The following is a 25,672-nucleotide window of genomic DNA, read 5'->3' on the forward strand; positions in this document are numbered from 1 at the left end:
CCAGGACTTGTCAAAGGTACCCTGGAGCTGGAGGTGGCTCTGCAGAGTGGCCAGCAGGGAAGTTCATAAGCAGAGGCCACCCAGGGCCTAGCAACAATGTCAGCCTGGGGCTTAAGTGTGCTTCCTTTGTGGGCAGAACCCAGGAGTCAGTTTAGATGGCTGACCCTTCGAGAGTCCATAACATTTGCTACCCAGCTTTCCCCTGCAGCTTCTGGGGGCTTGATTTGTTTGTTATAATCAGAAACAGATTTTGGGCTCCTGACCCATTATAGATGTGTTTGAGACGAATGCCAAGCCTGAAGCCACTTAAAGAGCATGTAAAAATCTATATACATACAAATGGAAGGAAGGAAGAGAGAAAGGAGAGATAGCCTCTTCTAGATCCCCCCAAATCAGAAACACTCCTGAAAGGACAACACGAAACCAAAACAAAAAGAAGAAAAAACCCAGCTCAGGCCTCAAGAAAGCATGAGGAGGGAGAATCTGGCTCCAGAGTCAGCAAAACCGGGGCTCCATCTGGGATGAGCTGCCCGGGGAAGGACACACGTGCTGCCTTCGGGTGCCTGCCTCGCCAGTGACCAGCACCACGCATGTCCCCGGCTCTGGGTGGAGGGCGCAGGTCGCTGGGGGTGCCTGGTGGACATTCACCTTGTGCCCAGTGGGGCTGTGCTTTCCGCCCACATATGGGTATGGATTTCTCTGTATTTGTAAACAATCAGTGCCAACAAAAATAGCCAACTTCAGGCAAAGAAAACGCATTGGAGAGGCTCTCAACAGAGAAGCCCATTGCTCTGATTTTCCGCGTCAGCCCGGCCCAAGGTTTATTTTCCTTTTGAATTCTAAAAAGAGGCCCGCTGAGTTGACCAGTGTCCAAGTGTTGCTTCTTTTCAGCCCTGTTGAGTTTTTTCCCTTTTTTAATGAAAGAGTCAGCTGAGCTGGCTGGGCTGTGCCCTCCGCCCCGCTGCGGTTGTCCTGGTGACGCCTGGCTGCCGAGTGTCCAAGGTGGCCCTCGTTTCAGCTGTCCTTGAGCTCCAGCCCGTGTATGTCCCTGTGTCCCCCCCCCACCCCCGCCCCCATGTTTGCACCGCAGCTGCTGGCCCAGAACTCAAACTGATGTGTCTCTCACTCCAAACAAAAAATAAACCCGAGTGCTCTATGTATGTATTTTAGAGGTGTGTAAGGGAGTGTTTTCTTTTGACAAGTTTGTTCCCTGCAGCTGTGTAGTCACAGTCTGCTTTGAAATCTGGAAAATATATATTTTTAAGTGACTGGGGTAAGCTGGAGTTGATGGGGAGGGGAGATGGGTGTGGTTTGACTGTAATCACATATATAACAGTCTGATCCCAATTTAAAAAAAAAATCATTCCATTAAAATATTGTAAGAGACTGTTACTGAGAAGAAGAAAGTTTTCAAACTGACGGGATTCTTGTTTTTCCTAGTATAGATTTTCTTTTTGTTACCATAGAGTCGAGAAGCGTGGGGCCCAAGGATGCCATCCTCCTCCTCCTCTTCCGCTGGGGAAGGGCTTCTTGGCACAGGTAACCCCTGCATTGACCTTAGCCGAGCCTGCTGGTAGTGGGAGGAGCTCAGGTTGCCTAGACGGTTACCCTGTGCCCTCAGTCAGCTGGAAGAGTGTGTTGGTAACGGTCAGTGCTGGAGCCCTAGGGCTCAGCAGTGGTCAGCTCTTGTGTTTACTCTTTCTTCCAGTCCTCCCCTCTCTGCAAGTCTCTCCTAGGACGAAGCGGGAGTCGTCGTCGGTGCACAGATTGGCTTCATTTCAGAAGTTGTGTGCATCCCTGCATCCAGGCTCAGCTCTTGAGACAAGGACTTGTTCTCGGGAGCAGACCCACTCCAGGACTGGGACGTGCTCCATTCTCAAGGGCAGATAGCAGTGAACTTTCAGAATGGCCAGAGGACCACGGGAGGGAGAATTCTTTGGGTTCAAGGTTACTTATTTTTCTTCCCTCCTGGGGAGAAAGCCTTGCTTTTTGTTTTCTTTTGCTGTCTTCTTTCAACAGCTTAGAGTAAAAAGATTAGCAATGCAACAAACACCAAACAGATGAACAAATCCGGAGGGAGCTCTCCGCGGGCACAGAGATGGTGGCATTGAGGGGGCTGCCTTGCATTTTTGCATTTTCTCATTGAACCACGTTAGCTCAGCTTCCCTGGGTACTCGTGTAATGAGGAGGTGATGATGAGGGGCACTTTTCAGGAGTGTGCACGGGAACGGCTGCCTAGCTGTGAATTATTAGCAGCCTTCAAATAAAGTTTGTGGGAGACCCAGGCAGCCACAGCTGTCTGGGAAGCTTCTGAGCTCTTCATGCTTGTTTTGAGTTCTGTGGCATAGAAACGAACTTTAAAGACACTGACAGGGGCATCTCTCCAAGGAGGTTTCCTGAGAGTTCATTTGTAAATGGAGTCCTATTTCCCCAGCGAGTGTGGTTGATATTTTTTAAAAATATTTATTTATTTATTTAAAAGTCAGAATTAGAGGGAGAGACAGAGACAGAGAGAGATCTTCCATCCACTTGGTTCACTCCTCAGGTGGTTGCAATGGCCAGGGCTGGGCTAGGAGATGGTATCTTCCGGGTCTCCTGCATGGGTGCAGGGGCCCAAGCATTTGGGTCATCCACCGCTGCTTTCCCAGACACATTAGCTTGGAGCTGAATTGGAAATGGAACAGCTGGGTCTCGAACAGGTGCCCATATGGGATGTTGGCACTGCAGGTGGTGGCTTATCTGCTATACCACAGTGCTGGACCCAGGTTACATATTTAGTAATGTTTTCTCATTGCCTATTTTCAGCAAAGGCTGTTAACACTTTCTGTCCTGTAGGTTTTTTTTTTCTTTTTTTGAGATTTATTTATTTGTTTGAAAGGCAGAGTTATAGAAAGAGGAAGAGAGATCTTCCATCCACTGGTTCACTCCCCAAATGACCATAATGGCCAGAACTGGGTGGAGCCGAAGCCAGGAGCTTCTTCTGGGTCTCCAGTGCTGGTGCAGGGGCCCAGACACTTGGGCCCTTCTTCGCTGCTTTCGCAGTTGCATTAGCAGGGAGTTAGATCATAAGTGGAATGTGAACCAGCGCCTAGATGGGATGCCAACATTGCAGGTGGTGGCTTAACCCGCTGTCCCACAGTACCAGCCTCTGTCTTGTAGTTCCGATTTCCTGAGTAGGTGTTTGGATGATGGATGAGGGGTTACATTAAAAAAAAAAAAAAAAAAAAAAAAAAACCAACCTGAAGGATACGCCTTATCCTATGAATCAATACTTTTTTTTTTTAAGATTAATTTATTTATTTGAAAGAGTTATATGGAGAGAGGAGAGGCAGAGAGAGAGAGGTCTTTCATCTGCTGGTTCATTCCCCAATTGGCTACAGAGGCCGGAGTTGCGCCTATTTGAAGCCAGGAGCTTCTTCCAGGTCTTCCCACACGGGTGCAGGGGCCCAAGGACTTGGGCCATCCTCTACTGCTTTCCCAGGCCATAGCAGAGAGCTGGATTGGAAGTGGAGCAGCCAGGTCTTGAACCGGTGCCCATATGGGATGCTGGCGCTTCAGGCCAGGGTGTTAACCCTCTGTGCCACAGCGTCAGCCCCTGGATCAATACTTTTTCATGTAACATGGATAGAGTAGGGTTGGGGACCTGATCTGTTTTATGCCTCTGCCTTTCAGAGGGAGGATAAGAAAAAGGTGCAGTTGTTCCTGTTAGTTACCACGCATGTGTTCTCTCTCTCTTCCCCTCCTCCTTCCTCCTTCTCTCTGCCCCCCCCCCCCCCCCCCCGCTTCCTTTTGTCTGACACCTAATTCCTTGTCCCCTTCCTGGGATTTTTGAGAAAGTTTCACACATGCCCACAGAAACTGGGCTACTTAGTTTTCTCCACTAAAAAGAAACTACTTCGTTTTCTTCTTGTTAAAGGTTTTAGGGGGTGTTTTGCACAATTTTTTGAGTAAAGCTTCTCTGTCTCTTTTGGAAGCTCTGTGTCCTTGTGTTTTCCTCGAGGGTCGCTCCTGGGGGAGCTGCTGGTCTAAATCAGTGTCTGAGAATCATTGGTTCACTAATTGGTCATAATCGAGTCCTGGCTTCCCCCTCCTGCTGAGGACCCTTTTGTGTTCTGCTGTTCTGCAAGGAATTGGGCAGATTTCTGCAGTGTTTAAGAGGTGACCAATAAAAGGGTCCGGCGTGCCACTGTTGCTAAGTGTGCTTCTTGGAGGTGACTGCTTTGTTGGTTTCCGGCCTCCGTAAGCAAGAGGCGGCCACACCAGTGACCTTTCCCACCTAAAACTGCCTGGCCTCCGGTCACAGGTCTGCTGACCCTGGGTGTATTTCCCAGCCTACTTCCCAGGCCTCAACTTAATGTGTTCCTTTCCTAAGTCTAAGTGACCTCCCAGGATATCTGGTCCTTGTTTTTTTAATTGAACAGAGTAGGGAAAAGGTGTGCTTCTAGTGCAGCAGGCGGTGTGGGGAGGAGACCCCAGCGCTGCTCAGTAAGGTGCCAAGGTTAGGCCTAGTAGGCAGAGTGGGTCCTGAGGTGAGGATGAAACACCAGAACAGTGTGGACACAGGAACAAAGCGGAGGCCGAGGGGATGGCCGGCAGAGAAACGGCTTCCGCCGCAGAGATTTTCCAAGCTCCGTTTCTCTTGGTGCTGGAAATTAGAAATAAAAACCCCTTCACTCCATATTCCTGATCTCTCTAAAAACTCTACAGTAAGTGGTCTCCAAAAAGCTCTTTTCTTTTTCCTTTCTGCTTTGTGAATCTGTGTGTGTGCTAAACCTTCATAAGATGACCCCACAAGAAAGCCTGCTTGCTGGGTTTGTGTGGACAGTAAGAGCAGTGGCCACCTGTCCCTTCCATACTTCTTCTGCAGCTGGACTTGGCCTGGGGGAAGGGGTGCCAGGAAGACAGGAGAGCAGGTGGCAGGGTGCTTTTGGGTGGACAACAATCCAGGGGGGTGGTCCTGATTCTGTCTCAGTTGAGTCTGAAGTGGGGGTTCTCCTGGGACTGGGTCGTTGGTCTGTGTTCTGTGTCTGTGTTCCCATTTACCTGGAACCACAGGTGGGTGCAGGAGCCGGAGCTCAGGACTGGGTGCTGGTGGTGTCTCTCTGCCTTTGGGCTCTTACCTGGGGCATTAGAAAGCCACTTCGGGGGTGAGTGTTGGATTTAGCAGTGAAGCCACTGTTCAGGATGCTTGTGTTCCACATTGGAGTGCCTGGACTCATCACCCAGCTCTGGCTCCTGCCTTCTGCTAACGCAGACCCTGGGAGGCAGTGGTGATGGCCCAGGTGGCTCCATTCCTGCCACTCATGTGGGAGACCTGGCTTGATGAGTTCTTGGCTCTTGGCTTAGTCCAGACCCAGCCCTGGCTGCTGCGGGTATGTGAGGAGTAAACTAACAGATGGGAGTGCTCTCACTCTGTTTCTCTGCTTCTTACAATAACGAAGGAAAAGCTCTTTCTCTGCCTTGTTTAAAACTTCACAACTGTAGGCATGGCCAGCCCCCATTCTCAGCCTGCCTTCTGTCATTGATCAACTGTCACTGGGTTCCATTGCAGACCTTGCCTGGAGGGGAGGCAGAATGACTGAGAGTGCTTCAAAACATTCATGGGTAACTGGAATTAACACATCAATTTATTTTAGTGCCCACCCCCCCAACCCCCAGTTTTTCTTTGGAGATACCCCCGGGGTTGAATCTGGCTGTGTGACCCGGCCAAGTTAGATGCCCTCTCTGAGCCTCTTGTGCGTGTCGTGTTGACTGTGGAATGAGGATAGTAGACTTGCCTGTTGGCTGTGGGAACAGTTGCAGCCTTCGTGAGAGCACCTTGCACAGACCTGGCGCCCAGCAGCTGCTTAGTCAGTGTTTGTCATTCAGCCAGTCTAGAGCTAGCTGCTATTGTTCTTTTTGCTTACTTAAGCAATGAGCTTTGGTGTAGTGGGTAAGATGCCACTTAGAACACTTGCATCCCATGTCAGAGTGGCTGGGTTCGAGTTCTGGCTCTGCTCCCAACCCAGCTTCCTGCTGAATGCACACCCTGAGAAGCAGTGGTAATGGCTCCAGTAGTTGGGTCCCTACTACCCACATGGGAGATTCAGATTGAATTCCAGGCTCCCAGCTTTGTCCTGGCGTTGACCTGACTATTGTGGGCATTTAGGGTGTAAACCAGTGGATGGGAGGTGCCCCCCCCCCCCCCCCCCGCGCCTTTCAAATTAAATAAAAGTAAATTTTTTTTTCTTCTTGGGCTAAAAGCCACAGTGCCACATAGGCACCCAGACCCTAGAAGGGTAGTGATGCCCTCCTCTCTTCTCTGGAGAACCCTGACTCCTGCCCCCAGCCCCAGATTCTGCTGAATTGAGGGTCAGTCTCACAGTCCAAGTCCCAGCTTCTCGAGGCTCATCCTCCTGTTCTTTGGCCCCTGCCCAAGAGCAGCATGCACTAGAGACCCGGAGAGGCTGGCTGCAGTCAGTACAGGACCACGGCTCTCAGCGGAGGGTGGCTCTCTGTGTCCAGATGGCAGATGGTGTTGGTTTCTCATTGTTACTTGAGTCCCTGGAGTGGTGGGGAGGGTGGTGATAGACGTGACCATGGAAGACTCTGTGTTCATGTGTCATCACCTTCCATGCTGTAGCCCAGGGTTTTGGCACTGCTGATATTTGGGGCAGGATCAGGAGGAGATGGGGGGTACCTTGAGATGCACGTGCATCCTAGAGGATGCTTAGTAGCACCCTTGGCTACTCGCTAGCTGCCAGTAGTAATCTCTGGATTGCGACCATCAGCAGTGTTGACATTGCCAGTTGTCTCCTGGGGGAGGCAAGTTCACTCCTCATTGTGAATCGTGGGTCTGGCCCCTTCAGTGGCTTGGGTCCCTGAAGGAGAAAGGTTTGTATGTGTTGTGAGGTTCTGTTCTGTGTGGGTTGGAACCTGGGCCGTGAAATACTCCTGGAATTCAAGAGTAAGAAGGCACCAGGAGAAGTTGCCTGGCCCAGGGTCCTACAGGTGACCGCCCAAACGTGCTGGGTTTGATGGCCATTCTCCGTGTTGAAGTGAAAGGGCAGGGAGAGGGCTGTGTGTGCCCGGGCCAGCATCTCTGCAGCTCTTCAAAGTGGGGACTGCTTTGAGCAGAGTGACTTCACACTCCAGGGCTCTTGGTAGTGCTGTGTTGGGCCTCCCGGAGTTTGGTTATGAGCTCCTGAGTTTGATCTGCCCTCTCATCCTGGCACACACGGATTTATCCCTCAGTGCATCACTGAATGGACTTTGATTTGAACTGAATTCATTAAAGCAAAAAGTTTCGCCAGCCTGGACTTTGCCATCCCCATTTCCTTCTTACTCCTCTCTGTCATCTGTCAGATCAGCCTTGAAGGTGCTGTCTGGTGGGTGTGGTTGGCCGGGGATTTTCCTGGGCCCCGACTAAAGGTAAATTATTAAGTGAAAGTTGAATGTCACTGCTCTGCTGGTTAAAAAGTCTGTTATGTGCCATGGGATCTAACGCAGCTCTCTTGCTGAGGAGGAGGAGGAGGGCTGTGAAAAGGCCATGATGTCAGTTTAGTTCCCAGTGATGTGGCTCCCAGGTGGCGGGAATGCAGCCTGCCCTCCGCGTCTTCTGTATGCTTGGGCTTTTGCTAAGCGAGTGAGCAAGGTGCTTGTGAGTTGCGTCAGAGTGAAGCTCAGAGACCAGACCTAGGCGTCACCAGCAAGTTGCCTTGCAGTAGATTAAGATTTTGAACGTGGGGGAACAGGATGGTTTTAATGGGCTGGAAGTGGGGCCACCATGTCTGGGGGACTTTTACCTGCCTTTTATTTGTAACAAAGGCTTGTTGTCCAGTTGGAGTGGGTGTGAGGAACCTGACCTTGGTGAGGCAATAAAAATCTAGTGGTTGAGAGCATAAAGCAGAGGCTGGATTGCCCAGCCAGTTACAAAGGTGGGACATTGGGTTGGTTCTGTCATCTCTGTGACTCAGTTTTCTCATCTGTAAAGTGGGGATGGGTGTAATAGTACCTATTTTGGGGTGGTTGTGAGGGATTAGTGGAAGTAAAAGGCTGAGCCTAGAGCCCTACAGGGGGTAAGGAAGACATTCTCAGTTATGTTATAGATTCTTTGTTGTTTTTTAAGTTTTGTTTTTTTTTTTTTTTTATTTGAAAGGCAGAGATAGAAGGAGAGAGAGAGAGAGAGAGAGAATCTTCCATCCCCAAATGCCTGCAATGGCCCAGGCTGGGTCAGGCCAAAGCCAGGAACCAGGAGCTTCTTCCAGGTCTCCCACATGGGTGCAGGGATGCAAGTACTTGGGCCATCATCCACTGCTTTCCCAATCACATTAACAGAGAGCAGGATTGGAAGTGGAGCCACTGGGACTTGAACTGGTGCCCATATGGGATGCCGGCACTGAAGGTGGAGGCTTAGCCTTCTGTGCCACAGCACCAGCCTGTATGTTGTGGATTCTGCAGTGAGTGGAGAGTTTGTGCCTGAGGTTTTATGATAGAGTTTTTTACTATGCAGCAAAACCCCTGAGCCCTTCCCTGGGTCTGTTGGAATTGGAGTCCCCAGTGTGGGTGCTGAGAGTTTGTGTTTAATCTTCCGGGCCATGCTGGTGCAAGGTGTGTGTAGCAACTTGGCAACTCCTTCATGGCACTGTTTAGATTCTCAGACAATGATCTGCCCCAGTGTCATCACTTGGGGACATGTCCTTCTCCAGCCTAGATTCTCTTGGAGGCCTGTTCTGGATCCCGGGTCAGTATGCTGGGTGTGCATGGCTGCAGGCTGCTCGCAGCCACCCCAGAGTCAGGTCCTGGCTGCATCCTGTTGGTTGGTCTGGGGACAGCACCAGGCCAGAGGACAGTCATCGTCTTTGGTTCATGGAGCGTCCCTATCTGTGTCCCATACCACCCAGTCCTTGCTTTGTCACCATGAGCTAGGGCCTGTCTTGCAGGTTGTGTCATTTCAGTGGGTAACTGGTATGTGTGTGCACGCGTGCAAGAGAAAACATCCAAATGTTTGGGGAGTGTTTTCAGAAAATAGCAAGGAGCAGCTTGCCAAGTGCGCCTGTGTGTTCCTTTCCCTTTGCCTTTTGTGGTGTACATGTGTGATCAGCATCCCGGCATGTTCTGAGATCCAGCTTTGGCTCTCCTTCCCCCAACTGTTCTTCCTTACAGCGGGCAGGCTACAATTCAGCACCAATAATCCTGAGCAATAAATAACCCGGAGAAGATGAATAGCCTTGTGTGGTGGTAAATTAAAGTTGATTTATTACACATAATATATACAGGTGCTCCTAATGTAATTAAGCAGCGAGGCTTTTAGTGCTACAGAATCTGAAAGAAGACCCAAGAAAATTGGGTCTTAATAAGGCTTATTGAAATAACAGCTAAACATGCTGCTTAGTACCATTAGGGATGCTGCAAGAAGCGTCCACTCCACTGCTTTGTCTTCCACGTGGACATGACATGCCTGCCCTGTCGTCAGCGGAGCCTGGGTGTGAGTGAGGGTGTATGGAACTCAAGACCTCCTTAGTACCCTGTTTTCACTAACCTTAGCACCCCATTCTAACCTTAGCACCCTGTTCTAACTAGCCTTAGTACCCTAAGGTTTACTTAAGAGCATAGGCAGAGTGAGCATGAAGGGAGTAGTGAGTTAAGATCCCCAATGTGCCGGAGTCCTGAGGTGGGAATGGGCATGGTACCTGCAGGAGGAGGGGGTTAGTGCAGAGTCAGTACTGGAATAAGAACCCCTCTAGGGTGCTTGTTGGGAAAGGAAGTGGGGTGCCCCTCAGCCCTGGACCTCCACTGCTGGGGTGCTAGGGCTGCTACCACTATAGCCAGGCCCCTTTGTCTCACCCACAGAGGTGGCTCCAGGGTAACCCTTGGGAGCCAGTGGAGTTTCCCACAAAGTGGGAGAGGAGCCTCTTTGGGGCCAGGACGGGTGAAGGAGTTCCTGCAGCCTTTCTGTGAGTTGCCTTAGGGACTTAAGACTTTGGTTGTGGTAGGAAGTGCACACGTACATGGGCCCTCTGAGAAAGGGAGGTGTGTGCCCCGTGAAGAGAACCCACCAGCCCAAACCCCTGATTTCTGGAACCAGGCATGTCAAGGAGAGAATTCTTCACAGTAATATCCTTTTAGGTAATGAGCTGATCTTTCCAACCAAAAATTAGAAATCATTTTCTTGTCGAGGTCCTCTGTTGCGAAACCGAGGGCACTGCAAGAACTTACTGCTTGTGCTCATTGAGGTCACAAAAGGAAAGGCCAGGCTATTTGGTTAGTGATACTGAACGCCTGTGGTTTTCAGAGCCGCTCCTTGGAGGATCAGCGGCGTTGTTTGCTCCAGAACCTGAGGCCCCAGGTGAGGCCGGGGGAGAGGCTCAGGGCCCTGCAGTGGGAAAGGGCTTTTAACCAGACATTCCTGCTTCATCTTGGAGACCCAGACCACAGAGAGGTGCGTGCAGCTCCCATTCCAGCACAGGAGGCAGGCAGGCTCTGGGGCCAGGGCTGTGCGGTGAGCCTCTGGCACGGAGAGCTCACTGCAGAGCCCTTCCCTCTGCCCCAGCCACGCCTCCAGCAGGTGGGGTGCTCAGCTGGACCTTGCCATGACTCGATTATTTGCAGAACTAGAAGAGGCTCAAGGATCTGATCATAATTATTTTTTCCTGAGTATGTAGTACATTCTTGGAATAGGTGATGAGTGCTTTTGTTTTTTTAAAGGAAGAAAGGATGTGAGTTGTTGTAGATGGAGAGGTGACGCATGTTTACTTTCCCTGACGCTTGTTCAGGGAAATGGGAAGAAGTTCTGTGTCACCTTCCAGTGTGTTTGTGCAGCTCTGGGGTTGTGTTTCATCCTGGTGGGGTGGGGCTTGGGGGAGGGGTGTGGAGAAGACCCTGCAGATGACGCCAAGGAAGTCCTCCTGTGGTGGACTTGTTTATTTTTGTCAGATGGAATGAATTCTGGACATGGGAGTCTCCAATTCTGACCAGCAATAAATTGAGTATCTGGTTGACCTTTTTATTCCAGTGATTGGGAAGAGAGCCGGTGCCTCCTTTGTCATAAGTCTTGCTTCATTGTTTCTCGGGTACGGCACTATAGTTGAGTCCTCTTTGAGCATCTGTTTGAGCTTTGATTTAAAAAAAGATATTTATTTATTAGAGAGAGAGACACACACAGAGAGAGGTCTTCCATCTGCTGGTTCACTCCCCAAATGACCATAACGACCAGGGCGGGGCCAGGCTGGAGCCAGGAGCTTCTTCCAGGTCTCCTATGTGGGTGCAGGGGCTCAAGGACTTGGGCCATCTTCTGCTGCTGTCCCAGGTGCATTAGCAGGGAGCTGGAAGCAAAGTGCAGCAGCCAGGACTTGAACGTTGCCCATGTGGAATGTCAGCGCGCAGACAGTGGCTTAACTCACTGCACCACAGCCCTGGCCCCTTGAGCTTTGATTTTTTTTTTTTTTTTAAGGGAAAGTGTTTATTGGGGAACACCCTACAGACCGGAGTGAAGGGGCGGTGAAGGAAAAAGAGAGAAGGAGACTGTGAGAGAGAGACAGAGGAGGGAGAAGAGAGAGGAGAGAGGCCAAGAGAGCGCAGGAGAGAGCACGTGTGCAGGAACAGGCCCTTTTAAAACTTTGCCTGAGGGCAGGCAGGGAAGCTAGAGCAGCGAATCCCATTGGGATGGGGGTGGAGCCTGGCTCAGGTAGCTGGGCCATGTGGCCACCTGGCTACAACTGCACCAGTTTCCTAACATTCCCCTCTTTTGTTTTTTATAAAGCAGGGTTTGTATGGGATTACATTAGTCCCAAAAGTCCAAGAGGGGTAGAGGGACGATGATCTGTCTTTAGAGCTACTTCCTGCTGACATGGGGTGGTAAGGTACTCTTTGCTGGCATGGGGCGATGTCTCAGGCCGCTGTCTCCTGGGTGGGGAGCCAAGTATATCCCTGTAGCAGCATTTGGTTGCTGAAGGCCTTCCTTTGTTCCATTATCACCTGCTGTAAACACTTAGACACTGTAGTATAGAAGACAGGGTGAGAGTAGTAACCAATGATCCTAAGAGTAGCATTAACCAGGTAATAAGAGGATTTTATAGAGAGGAAATGGAGGGGGTCTCTGGACCCTTGTGGGGACAGTTTGATGGATGTAGCTTAAAGCTGATTCCAGCCAAGACTGGGAGAAAGGCCACTAACTTTTGCAGGTAGTGGTGTTTGTCTGTAGAGAAATTCTGAACAATCATACAACATTAAGTGGGGAAGAGGACCATCAGTACACACAGGTTGGGAGTAGAGCCATTGGTGGTAGAGTAGAGGCTATGGTTACAAAGGAATGAAGCTCAAGTGAGCTAGATACAGAGGACAGAGTTGTTATTAGAGGAGCTAAGAAAGGTGCTGTCTAAGCTACAAATAGGTTTTCTGATTGAGAGGCAAATAGAACCTGACAGAAGGGGCTTGATAATAATCAGGTGGGCTTTAAAGCCTTGTAAATTATGAGGCCCAGACTTATCCATCTCTTCATAGGGTACATCCTACAGGAGGTGTGAACCTCCTTGGGGAAGGCACCCTGTTGACTTCCATTACCTAGCTGGCCTGGGCGGAGAGCTGGCCAGGTAAAGGCAAGTGGCAACTCCAACAGGAAATATACAGCTCTGCCTGCAATGTTACTGACCCTACTTGGCCATTTCCTCAGTTGCAGTGGTCACTTTGAAAGCTGGGCCGAGTTAAGGGCTTTTCAGCTTAGAGTCAATAAGATCTGTGGCTCTGACCTGGGCGTCCTTCGACTCCAGGGCAGGTCCATTTTCAGTGATCCAACTCTTGGCAGAGCTGCCAGGGCTCTTCACAAGCTGACTTCTGCTGAAGCGCAGGCTTACCACATTGAAAGCCACTGCAGTGGACTGGCCTGTTGGGTCTCCTTGAGGGCAGATCACTGTACAGAGCAGCCATTAACAGGCCTGCCACCATTGCTTCTGATGCCTAGCTTTCTTTTCCTCCTGGTTTTTGTTAAAGCAGACCAGAGGATGCAATGAGCTTTGATTTTTAAGCACTGGCAGGTGCAGGGGGCAGGTACCTTTTGGAGGCCTATGGCTGATGAGCAAGTTGAGATGTGACACTGGTAAGGGAGCTGTGATGGGAGGAGGTGGAGTTGCGTTTATCCTTAAGACTCTCTTTGCTGCTGCTGTTTCTGAGTGTACCACACACCACTTCCAGGAGCCAGTTGCAGAGTGGCAAGGTGACGAAGTGAGTTCCTATTCACAATGTGATCAGAAACATCTCAGGGCACTGCCAGCTGCAGGGCCAGTAGGGCCCTGTTCTCCTTCCCTGCCTCTCACCCACTCCTTCAAGGCCCCTGGTCTAGTCTTTGAACCATTCTTCCTGAAACCACACGTCAGTGGATTCCTTCTTTGTGCGCCCGAAGGACTCGGCAACTTGGCTGACAAGGAGGCATTTGTGAGTTCAATTCTTCATTCATTATTCATGCAGCTAGGGGTAATTAGCATGTAGTAATGTGGTTTCTGGGGGTGGTGGGGCCGTGTTCATTCATTGAATAAACATTTGTGGATGCCCTGTTCTGGGCAGGGTCCAGGGCATGGGCTGGAGTTACAGGGTGAGGACAGGGCCTCACTTTTGCTGTGCAGTCTGTTGGGGGAAGACAGGTAATCAACAGGTGAAGCGCAGTAAAGGTGTTACAGGACCTGGAAGGGAGGAACCCACGCTGGGAAGAGCCGGGGAGGGCTTCCCAGAGGAAGTGACACTTGATTGGGCCTTGAAGAGTAACTAGGAAAGGATTGAAGAGGGGATAAGGGACGTGCTCATTTTCCAGGGCAGAGAGGTTGTGTGGGGTTTTTGTTTCTTGTGACGGATGGTCCTGCATCTTCCTGTCCCCCACCCCCTCTTCCCGCCCTGAGCCTCCATCTCTGGAGAATTAATGCGCCTTCTGTCCAGCATCTGGTGGCCCTGCCACCCTGCCTGCTCAGGGAGGCAGCTCACAGTTGGCGAGGAGGGGGGAGAGAAGGTTGCGGGCGACTCATCAGGCTCCCTGGGGCTGAAAAGAGAGCCAGCTTCAAAGCCTAGGGCATTTCAGAGATGAGTCGGGTCCCACCCACTGAGCATTTTACACAAATAAGAACCCACTTTCTAGTTCTTCAACAAAAACTTGGCCAGCTTTGGGGAGATTGTTTTGCTTTATTTTCTTTTACAAGTGGGGTTGGTTTTTAAGGGCCATTCATAGAAATGGGCCAAGGTGGTATTAAGGTGGTGGGGTGGGCTGTTGCTGTGTCTCTTGTTTAAACTTCATTTCTCTTTGTTCTAGTCAATGTTTTATTACCGATATGAATCACAGAGGGGCTTGGAGGGAGAGAGGAATGGGTTTCTGTACAAACAGCTGTCTTACTGATTCAATCTACAAAGGAGATTTTATAGCTAAAGTATTTGTTCTTGCTTTAAAAATGCCAAAACAGCACCGTCATTTCCTGAGCTAGAAAGAAGGGTCTTTGAGAATACGGGAGCCTTCTCCCTCCCCCCATTACGAACCTTTGTTGGGGGCAGAAGAAATTCCAGAGGTCTCCCTTTGAACCACTCATTTCTAAAATCATCTCATGTTTGGGGGAGAAAAATTTTCTTTGCAAAGTTTGAGTTACCAGTTCATGCAACCATTTTTTTTTCTTTTATCACATGTGCTGGTTAAAAAATAATAATAATAATCCTCTCTGTTCATCACAGCTGACTACCTGCTTAATGTTTGTGTGTAGATGTTTCATTTTCTTTCTTATGCAAGATTTCATCGTTGCATGATCTGAGATAGTTGGTTGCCCCGAGATTATTAATAAATTGGGACAGTTAATGGTGTGTGATTCAGAGCATACATTTAAAAACAAGTTAGAGTAGAAATAGGTCTTTTACAAAATTAATTTTTTGTGAGGCGCCTCTCTTGAGCCTTTTTTCTGAAGCCAGCTTGCTTTGTAGTGTTCATATATGCCCGATTGCAATTAACATAAATTACTTTTAAATACCAGTTAGTTGCTGTGGAGAGAGGTCAGGGTTGTGGCTGCTTGTGGAGGGTTAACAGGTTTGGTCATTGTCTGGGGTTTTATCTCCCCGCAGATCAAATTCTGTTCCCTTGGAGGCTGGCAGACTGGGTCAAAGATTGCCTTCTTGGATGGGGAGGAGAAGGATTAAGTGTTTGCCTTCATTACCAGGATTTTTTTTTTTTAAAGAAAAACAAAAAAACAAGGAAGAATAAATAATCCTAATATTTTTGCTTATTTAAAAGCAAGTTATATTAAATGTAATGTGGCATCATAGATTGGATCCTGTAACAGAAAAAAGAACATCAGTGGGAAACTTGGTGAAAGCCAAATAAAAAGCCTGCAGTTTCTGTTACTGTTGTCATACTCATGTTAGCTTCTCAGTGTGATAAGCATATTGTGGCTGTGTGAGGTGGGATTCCAGTCCATGGAAGTGGAGTGGAACTGTCCTTGCATTTTGTCTGTGATTCCAAAATTATTTCAAAGTAAACTTAAAAAAAAACCACAACACAGTGTTGTGCAGCAGATGGTTAAGGTGCTGCTGGCAACTCCAGCATTATTAGGAAACTGGCTCAGTTTCGCCAGGTGGCCACATGGCCCAATCTCTGTGGTCAAGTTCCACCCCCATCCTAATGGGATTCGCTGCTCCTGCTTCCCTGCAGTAGACGGTTAAGGTGCTGCCTACAACGCCAGCATTCCCTGTTGGGGCTCCAGTTTGAGTCCTGACTGCTCCACTTCCCATCCAGCTCTCCTGTTAATGCTCCTGGGAAAGCAGCAGAAGATGGCCTGAGTGCTTGGACCCCTTCCACCCACATGGGAGACTAGATGGAGCTCTGGGCTCCTGGCATTGTCCTGGACAAGCCCTGGCTGTTGCAGACATTTTTGGAATGAACCAGCAAATGGAAAATCACTCTTTGCCTCTGCCTTTGTCTCTCTGTCTCTCTCTGTATCTTCCTCTCTCTGCAATTGCCTTTCAAATAACTAAATAAATATTTTCTTTAAAAAAAATAGAGATTGTGTTTGGTTTGTGTACATTTCAAGCGATCCACCTGTGAGAAGGGCGGTAGGGGTGAGGGTGTGCTGGAAGCCCCTGACTCCTGGGCTGTCCCTTTTTCATGCTGTTCATCCTGCTCCTTCTGCACGCAGCGCCCACAGCCCCATAGCAGATACCTTCCCATCCACACACCTTTCTGAAGACTGGTGATCAGCTGAGGCCATCGGCATTTGTTGCCTGCAGTGGACAGCTGGCGTCTTGGGGTGGATACTCTTACTTTCCTGTGAGGACTGGTGGTTGGATTGTTTGTGCTGTCTTGTTCATGCTCTTCCTGTGTGTGCAAGCTCACTGTAGCAGTCAGATTGGAAGCTTCTTTAGAGCTAGAGATTTGTCTCTCTTTAATTAAACAAACAAACAAACAAAATGCCAGCACGAAATAATGCTCATAAGGAAAAAACTAAGCTGGAATTAGAGCATTGCAAGTTAAGGTTCCCCTAGGGTTGTCTCTCCTGCCACTACCACCATGGATGAAATAGAATATATTTCTCCAGATTTTTTTCTGTGTATATTAAAGAATACCTCAGAAAGTTCATGGAAAAAGGAAATTAAAAGAAGTTTGTTCTACATTAGATCAAAATATTTTGAAATTCATGCATAATTTTTTTTTATTTTTCTGCTTTTAAAATAAAGATTTTTTTTATTTATTTGAGAAGTAGAGTGACAGACAGAGAGAGGAAGAGACAGAGCGAAAGTTCTTCTATCCGCTGGTTCTCTCCCCAGATGGCCACAACGTCTGGAGCTGAGCCGATCTGAAGCCAGGAGCTAAGAGCTTCCTCTGGGTCTCCCACGTAGATGCAGGGGCCCACGCACTTGGGCCATCCTCCATTGCTTTCCCAGGCCATGAACAGGGAGCCAGATTAGCAGTGGAGCAGCCAGGTCTCAAACTGGCACTCATGTGGCATGGCAGCATCAAAGGTGGTGGCTTAACCCGCTACGCCACAAGGCTGGCCCCTAGATTTTTTTTTTTTAATAATACACATTTTCCTTGAATCTTTCGAAGAACTCCCATTCACATAAATTTCAAATTTTTGAAATTTGAAACTTTTAATTCCATTTTCCCACAGACTTTTAAAAAACTTATTTGAGAGACTAAGAGAAAGAGAAGGTAGCGAGACAGAGAGAGAATATCTCCAGTCTGCTCATTTACTCCCCAAATGCCCATAATGGCCAGGACTAGGCAGGGCTGAAGCTGGGAGATAAAAGCTCAATCCGGGTCTCTCACATGGGTGGCAGGAAGCCGACCACATCACCACTGCCTCCCACGGCACACATTAACAGGATGCTGGAGTTGGGGGTCAGAGGGAGGCCCTGAACCGAGGCGCTCCACCATGGAATGCAGGCCTCCCAACCGGCGGCTTAACTGTCAGGACGAGGAAGGGCGATGCGGCAGAGGTCGACAGGACAGCTTTCCTTGGCAAGGCGCAGGGCTTCCTCATCTGCCGAGCACCTGGGAGCAGCTGCCTTGAAAGATGCAGTGTGAGGAGCCCAGGACACAGGGTTGTGACTGCAGTGAGAGAGTGAGTCAGGAGAGGGGAGGGTGGGACAGCAGTCCTGTGTGCTTGAGGTGGGTGGAGGCAGGGCTGGCAGCCTATGGTTGATCTGAGATGACCTGAGACTAGGGGGTCTTCAGGGGGAGTAGTGGGGGAGCGCCTTGGGTAGGTAGCCTGTGAACATTTGGCTACCAGTGGCTCCTAGAGCTTCCGGGGTGGCGGTAACTAGTTGTAATTGGAACATTTTGTGAAATGGCAGAGCGAGCGGCACAGGACTGGGGATCTGATTTGTTGGTGTTGACGAGTGCACCGAGTCCTTGAAGAGCTGCTTGCAGAAGGAAGCGTGTGGCACAGGGTCCATCCTGGGATGTGCCCATCTCCTCTGTGTGGGCTGTTCACAGGGGGACCTTCCTTGTCAGGAAAAGCGTCCTGGAGGGCATTATCTGTGCAATTACAACCCTAGTTAGCAATGTGGGATGGATACAGAGAATTTTCTAGAATGGATCTTGCTTCGTCATGTGAATACATTCATTTCCCTTTTGGTTTTGTCTCTCCTCCGTGGAAGTTTGACTTGACTCAAGGGAATGAGATGTTGGTAAGCACTGAGAACCTTAACAAATCCAGTTCTTTAGAGAGAATGAGAGGTCCCAGAGGAAAAAGGATATACTCAGAGGAGAGGACGGTAACTTGAGTTTAATTTTTCTTCCCCACAAATAAAATATTGCAAATGTGGGAATGCCCACCTGTTTGCCAACACCCTTGACACTCCTGTGTGTTTCTGTCCCCTTCACCTCCCTGCACACACTCACCATGGTTTTTTTCATTCAGCTTGGTATTGGTGGCATTCATTCATGTTGACGTGTGCAACTGCAGTTGATTTATTCTCAGCGCTGTGCCGTGTTCGTCGTATGAATGGACGACCACGTGTCCGTTCTCCCCTCAGTAGACGTTGGAGTTGCTGAGGTTTCTCTTTCTGGTCCACCCACGTTGCACTGCTGTGAATATTCCTGTGTATGTCTCCTAGAGTATGTATGTGACAGTTTACTGGAATATAGATCTAGGAGTGGAGTTGCTGAATTGTGAGGTGTGTGCAAATTCAGGTTGATGAGAAATTGTCTTCTATGGGACCCTGCCATGCAGTAGTTGTACCGCAAATAAGATATTATAGTTCCTGTGCCAACAGGTGGTAATATCTGACGTGCAAAGCTTTTCCCAATCATGTGGAATCTTGTGCTTTTGATGTTTTTCACTAATCACTAGTATGGTTGAACATCATGCTTGTTGTGATTTTTTAAAAATGTACTTATTGGGGCTGGTGTTGTGGCGCAGCAGGTTAAGCTTCTGCTTGTGACGGCAGCCCATGTTAGAGTGCCAGTTTGAGTTGTAGCTGCTCTCTTTCTGATCCAGCTCCCTGCTAACGCACCTGGGAAGGCAGTAGAGGATGGCCCAAGTGCTTAGGTCCCTGACACTCACATGGGAGACCTGTTTGGCATTCTGGGCTCTTGGCTTTTGCCTGGCCCATCCCTTGCTGTTGTGGCCATTTGGGAAGTTAACCAGCAGGTGGAAGATCTATCTCTCCCTCTCCCCCACCTTTTCTCTCTGTTGCTCTGCTTTTCAATTATATAGACAAATAAATCTTTAAAAATATTTACGTATTTGAGAGAGAAATATCTGCAATGGCTGTGGTGGCACTGGGCCAGACTAAAGCTGGGAACCAGGGATTTAATCCAGGGTGCCAGGGACCAACTACTTGAATCATCACCTGCTGCATTACAGGGTCCACGGTAGCAGGAAGCTGGTGTCAGGAGCTGGAGCTGCTGTCAAACCCAGGTATTTTGATGTGGGACACAGGTGTCTTAACCATTAAGACAAATGCCTAGTGCTTATTTTTTAGGAAAAGGATTCAGGACACTAAAACACAGTCAGCTTGGGAATGAGTCACACAATGTTTTTTACTTCATCTTGAGACGGGAGTGCCTGCTAGCTTGCTGCATTTTTCTCAGGTTCTGTGTATTACAATTTGAGATCCCCGCCGAGGCCTGATTCTGTTGAGCCTGTACTTTATGAAAGCCCCTGAATGACAGCAAGCTGGCTTTGTCCTCCTTTGATGAGAGCGTGTTGTTCCTCTTAATGTAAATAGGCAAAGAAAGGAGGGTTCAGGCTGGGTCCCTGGGGTGTTTGGTGGTGACAGCCCCTGGGTGAGGGAAGGGCTTTGGGGAATGGTCCCTGGTGAGTACCAGTGCCCAGGATGAGGAAGGGCCGGCTCCCGGTGACGGAGACAAGGAGGGGAGAAATGGGCCAGGATGATGAGAGACCCTGTCAGGGCTGGGCAGGCCCTCTGCAGCACGATAGCCCTTGGATGGTTCCCCAGTCTGTAGGGAGGACCCCGTGATCAGGGAGGACCCCGCCGTGGCTGAGCTTTGCGGGGAGGGCAATCTGGTGTATTCCGCATTCCGGCGAGCACTTTCATGTGGAGATCTTTGATGTTCTGGAAAATGGGCAGGAAAGTCTGCGTGAGCGCTTGGGAAGAGACACTGCCTACGGGGAAAGAATATTCCGTTATGAGAGCCCAGAACCGCCCTGCTTGACATCTGCTGGCTTGGTCAGCTGTTCTAGTGAGCCCATGAGAATTGCAGGCAGAACATAGGCTTGCAGTCCCACATGAAAGCATGTTTAAAAACGCGGTGTTAAGGGGGAATCCAGAGGCCAATGCGGTATTTATAGAAGGACTACAAAGATAACGACACTCTTTGCCTGTGGACCTGCTCCAGGAGGGAACTGGAGAAAATCACAGTAGTTGATTTTGTTTTGTGCGATGGGATAGTGGATTTTTTTTTTTTTAATATTTATTTTTTATTTATTTGAAAGAGTTACAGAGAGGGAAGAGGAGACAGAGAGATCTTCCATTTGCTGGTTCACTCCCCAAGTGGCTGCAACAGCTAGGGCTGGGCCAGGCTGAAGTGGATACAGGGCCCAAGTATTTGGGCCATCTTCCGCTGCTTTCCCAGGCACGTTAGCAGGGAGCTGGATCAGAAGTGGGGCAGCTGGGATTTTACCTGGTGCCCATATGGGATGCTGGCATAGCAGGCAGAGGCTTAACCTGCTATGCCACAATGCTGACCCTGATAGTGGGTGTTTTAAAAAATGCTCATATGATTATAATACAGGAAGATGCTTTTACTAAGATAAGCCCAGACTTTATCAGACCACTCTGATTGCCTGTCAGCACATTTATTTATTGAGTTCCTAACACAATGGCCACTTTGGGGAAGAAGACCTGAGACCCTTCTTGTAAGAAGCACATACACTATTGTGGGGTGCCTGAGCTGTTAAAGCTGGTTAGAGGCATGGGTGTTCTGCAGGGGGCCATGTCATTAGTTGCCCAAGGAGGTGGACCTGAGTTCAGGCTCCCGATGGTTTGGGGAGGTGGCCTGGAGGGAGCTCCTGGAACATGGAGGCCCTGGGTAATAGGAGAGCAGGAATGGTGTCCTGGAGGGAGGGAGGGGAGCAGGAGAGGCAAGGCTAGGAAATGGGGGCCATCTAAGACCTCCTTGGTCATCAGGAGAAGGAATGACTGTTAAGGATGCACACAGAGTTTCTCCCCAAGAGCTCACCCTTGGTCAGGAGTCTGAAGCCATGTTTGGTTAGGTCCTCACTGAGTAGCTGATGAACCTGCTGGCCTCTCTTAAGAACAGTTACATCCTGGTGCATCTGGGGCCACAAGGGGCTCCCACACAGAGGATTTTGGAGCCGTCCTTGGGATCCCAGTTCAGTGTGGCTGGTACGGTGGAGCTCCTGCCGTGTGTTAGGGGTGTTGTGGGACGTGGCGATTCAGCGGAAATACAAGTGGACAAGCCAGGTCTTTGCTTTCAGGGACCTTCAGTCTCAAGGAGGGACAGACATGAAATGGCAGTCACAGGCTAGACAGTGTTAGTGGCAGGCAGAGCACGTGCCTGGGAAGAGGGTGGTCAGCAGCTCTAACCTCCAGAAAGGCCCTTGGTTAGGAGTCAGGGCTAGGAGGTGTGGGCAGGTGCAGAAATTTACAGTGAGAGCCCCAGCAGGGACCCGGGGTCTGTCTAGCAGTACCTCGTTGGTGTTGGAGGAGGAACTTTACTGACCAGTGTGGTCTGTTTCGCCGGGGTCTCGGGGAAAGCCAGGTGTCTGTGGAGCCTGTAGTGTTGAGGACAGGGTAAGAGGAGTACTGTTTTCTCAGGGCCCTTTTCACTTAGCAACACACACTCACCTGGTGCCAGTTGATTCTTCTTCCAAACAAACAGGCTTTGGGAAGACTTAATAAATTAATCTTCCTGGAGAAGAATCTGCAGCAGGGCCAAAGGCTCGGCTAATGTCAAAATGCACGTTGGTCATCGTGCCATGGTTATTGCAGCCAGCTCTGTGCCTTAGACTTTGTTAGTATATAGTTCAGGAAGGGGAGATGAAACGTGGGTTTAAGTCTCGTCCTCACAGCAGCTTGAGGATATATTCCCATTTTACAGATGGGGAGACTAAGACATGGGTTAAAATGGATGGGTTTAAGGTCAGAGCTTCAATTCCGTGTGGCTGAGGGTGCGTATACTGTTCCTTTTCTGCCATTTAGTTGGTGTTCCTTGATCCCCTTCTAGCTGCTTAGAACAGGTAATGTGACCTACAAGACTGTATACACTGTCACTTCTAGCTGGAAAGCCTTTCAGAGCATCTGGACTGTCTGTATTGAAAGAAAATATGGTGATGATTCTGTGTCAAGGTCCAAATGCATTTGCCCCCACAGTGTCTGCTGTCAGCTTCCGGGAGAGCTGGGGAGTGTTTTTTTCTGCCAGGGGCCATGTGGATATTTATAACATCATTCGCGGGCCCTACAACTTGAAAATTAGCCTGCTCTAGAGTTACTGAATTTCAGGGCCTGCCTGGGGTTGCCTTGTCAGAGCCAGACCCAGGAATTTTGTGGGCCTTACAGGGCCTGTAGGCCAGATGTTTCCCATCCCTGCCTAGGACGCATCAGCAAACAAAACTGACAAGGGTCCCAGACCTGGTGGGCCTTTCTTTCTAGCCAGCTCTACAGAGTACAGAGGAGCCTGGCCCCTGCCTCCTCTGGGGGCCTGGAGAAGTGACAGTGGATCAGGTCCCCCCTGGTCCTCTGGCTCATGAGGAGGAGTCTGTCCCTTAACTGTCCCCAGGCCTTCTGGGGCTTAGCGTGCACTGCTGCCAACTGCTGCCTACTTCCTGCTGACTAATGAGAGAGAAAGATTCCTACTGAGATGTGCTTGTTCAAAAGTAAGACTTATCCTGCAGTTTCATGGAACACATGACCTTATGGTGACAGAGTGACGAAACAGAGTCCTGTCTACCTGTTTACATACATCCGTGTCCTTTGTGGATACCTTCCTGCACCCCTTTGTAGTTCTGGTCTAGGTTCTGCACTTGTCTCAAATGAGGAGTAGGTTGGAAGATTCAGGGGCAGTTGTGCCTGTTGTCCTAAAGGGATATGCAGGGGGAGGTTCCTGGTGACTGTCAGTTGCAGCTACACCCTTCTTTTCCTGCTCGTCACTGTTTGGATGTACTGTTCAGATGCTCTGCCACGAACTTTGACAATCCTTAGTCTACACAACAGTGTCTCCCTTTATGAAGATGTTGTGTGAAAAAGCAAGCTGAAGGGCTGGGTGGGTGGTGCTCAGAGGGCTTCACGGGGCTTTTTTAATTAGGGCATCCCCAGAACGCTGATGTGAAGACTTGATCTTTGATAAATCCATTGGCACAGTTGTTGGAGAACGTTTTCAGCTTAAGATACCTGCTTCTGGGGCCAGCATCATGGCATAGTGAGTTAAGCTGCTGCCTGCAATGCCAGCATCCTATATGGGCCCTGGTTTCTGTCCGGTTTGCTCCACTTCCGATCCAACTCCATGCTATTATGCCTGGGAAAGCAGTGGAAGATGGCCCAAGTGCTAGGGACCCTGCCACCCATGTGGGAGACCTGGAAGAAGCTCCTGGCTTTGGCCTGGCCCAGCCCTCGCTGTTGCGACCATTTGGGGAGTGAACCAGTGGGTGGAAGATCTCTCCCCCTCTCTCTGCCTTTCAAATAAATAAATAAATAAATCTTAAAAAAAAAAAAAAGCCTGCTTCTTCCTTGGGTGTCTCGGCACCCTGACTCCTGATGTTCTTTCCCGCTGCGTTTCTGTAACAGTCCTTGTAGCCCTGGGTAGGCTAGCTTATGGTACGCAGTTGTTTGATGAAACTCTAATCTTATTGTTTGTGGATGTTATTAACATCTATAGTTGGTTAACTTTAGGCAATGCAGATGGCCCTTTGTGAGTTGGGGGGGGGGGGCGGGGAAGCTCACTGAGACCTGAAGGGCTTAAGAGCCAAGATTGAGGTTTCCTGAGGAAGAAGCACTCCTGTGAGGTCTGCAGCATAGACACCCTCTCCGGCGTCTTCCAGGCCATTCCTGCCCTGCGGACTTCAGACACAAGACTGCAGCATCAGCTCTACCCAACTGTCCAATCTGCTGGCCTGCCCTACACATTTCAGGCTTCTTGTTAGCCCGCACAGTTGTAAGCCAGTTCCTTAAAAATGTCAGTTAATCTCCCTGTCTCTCTCTCCTTCTCGCTCACTCTTGCTCTTGCTCTCACTCTTGCTCTTGTTGGTTCTGTGTCTTTGGATAATCTTGACTGATGCCTCCCTTGTCATGCGGTTGCTTGCAAGATTGTCTTCCATTTTCCTACTGGACCATAACTTGTCTGAAAGCAGGGACAGTGTTGTTCTCCACTCTATTCCAAGTGTTGTCTGGAGCTGGACACACAGTAGGTGCTTAGTAAGTATCTGAAGAATGAGTGAAGGCATCTGTATTCATTGTTTTCTTTTTTGCTGTCTGTGGTCAGGTCAGCCTGAGCTGGAGTCAGGTCTATCATTGATTAGCTCTTAGATCTCAAGTTCCTCATTCGTAACAGGGAGGGATAGGATTTGCCACCCAGTTGGTTTGAAGGATGAAATGAGGTGATGTGTGTGACATAAAGTGAATCTGTAGTAAATTAAACATTAGCTACTTTTGTGATCATCACCATCATCCTCCTCCAAAGTGGGTTTAAAAAGGAAATGAGATCATGAATAGAGCCTTCGGAGCACATGGCAGAGGGTCATAAGGGGTAGCTCCCTGCTAAGTACCAAGCTCTTTCCTATGCATATTTCCATTAGATTTCATTTCTACTTAAGTCCTATGAAGCAGTTTACGAGGAGGAAGCGGAAGCCTCAGTTAAGTGGCATACCCGGAACTCAGTAGACAGATTTTTATTGTGTGTCTATGTCATGGTTGTATTGAGGCCTGTGTTGGGCTGGCTGCAGTCCCTGTTCTCCTTACTCTTTGTTGTAGTGCTGTAGGAGGGCTGCGTGGTTTTTGACCCTGGTTTCCTCTTTCTTCGCAATTTCATGACCGTCAGCTTCTTCTAGAACTTGCGTACAGCTGTATGGGTTTCCATGGCTTTTCAGGCATCTGTAGACTGAAAAATGGGTTGTTTTTCATGCCAAAGGATTTTGAGAAGTTGGCTGTTGAGAGGTGGGAATGAGGATTCCCACAGAAACAATATCAAAAAGAAGGCTTCAGTTCTTAGGGATGTTTATGAAAGCCACCAGAAGACAGATCTTTTTCCACCTGCTTGCTAATGGCCTGGGAAAAGCAGGGGAAGAGAGCCCAGCCCTGGCTGTTGCAGCCATCCAAGGAGTGAACCAGTGGATGAAAGATCTCTGTCTCTCTCCCTTTCTGTAACTTTCAAATAAATAAATAAATACATCCAAAAGCTATTTTGAGGCCTCAGTCTCCTGTACCTTCCACTGGTGTAGGTAGCACTTTGGGCAGCTCCAGGTGATTTCCCTGGGCTTGGGTGTGGCAGGGTGGGAGGCTGGGAGAGGAAAGACTTTGGCCAGGCAGCCAGCTGCAGCTCTGTCAGGTGGGGTGAAGATGGGCGTCACATTGAGGGACCTCCTTGGACCTTCTGATAGAGCAACTCGGGCTACGTAGCAGGTGCCTGTCTTGAGGTGGCCCCAGGGCCTCAGCCGGCTCACCCACTCCCACCATCACCAGCCCCTCCAACCCTGGCATCTTCTCAGACTAGGGCCTGAGTTTGTGTTAATCATGGAAGGCTCTGGTAAGAGAAAAT

General features: G+C 49.3%; 1 protein-coding gene across 21 annotated transcripts in view; it reads left to right on the forward strand.

The window, feature by feature from the left end:
- Positions 1-25,672, forward strand: part of MSI2 (musashi RNA binding protein 2) — a 397,399-nt gene that overhangs the window by 27,726 nt on the left and 344,001 nt on the right. Inside the window, exon 3 of one of the 21 annotated variants that reach the window (XM_070060919.1) lies at positions 1,467-1,539. The exons of 18 other annotated variants lie outside the window; for them this stretch is intronic. In XM_070060919.1, the coding sequence (XP_069917020.1) occupies positions 1,467-1,539 (73 nt within the window). Of the gene's footprint in view, positions 1-1,466; positions 1,540-15,743; positions 17,556-25,672 lie in introns of those variants that run through there. 2 more of the 21 variants (XM_051824841.2, XM_051824844.2) reach the window with 2 other exon arrangements.

This window comes from Oryctolagus cuniculus, chromosome 17, assembly GCF_964237555.1.
Source record: "Oryctolagus cuniculus chromosome 17, mOryCun1.1, whole genome shotgun sequence".
NCBI lineage: Eukaryota > Metazoa > Chordata > Mammalia > Lagomorpha > Leporidae > Oryctolagus > Oryctolagus cuniculus.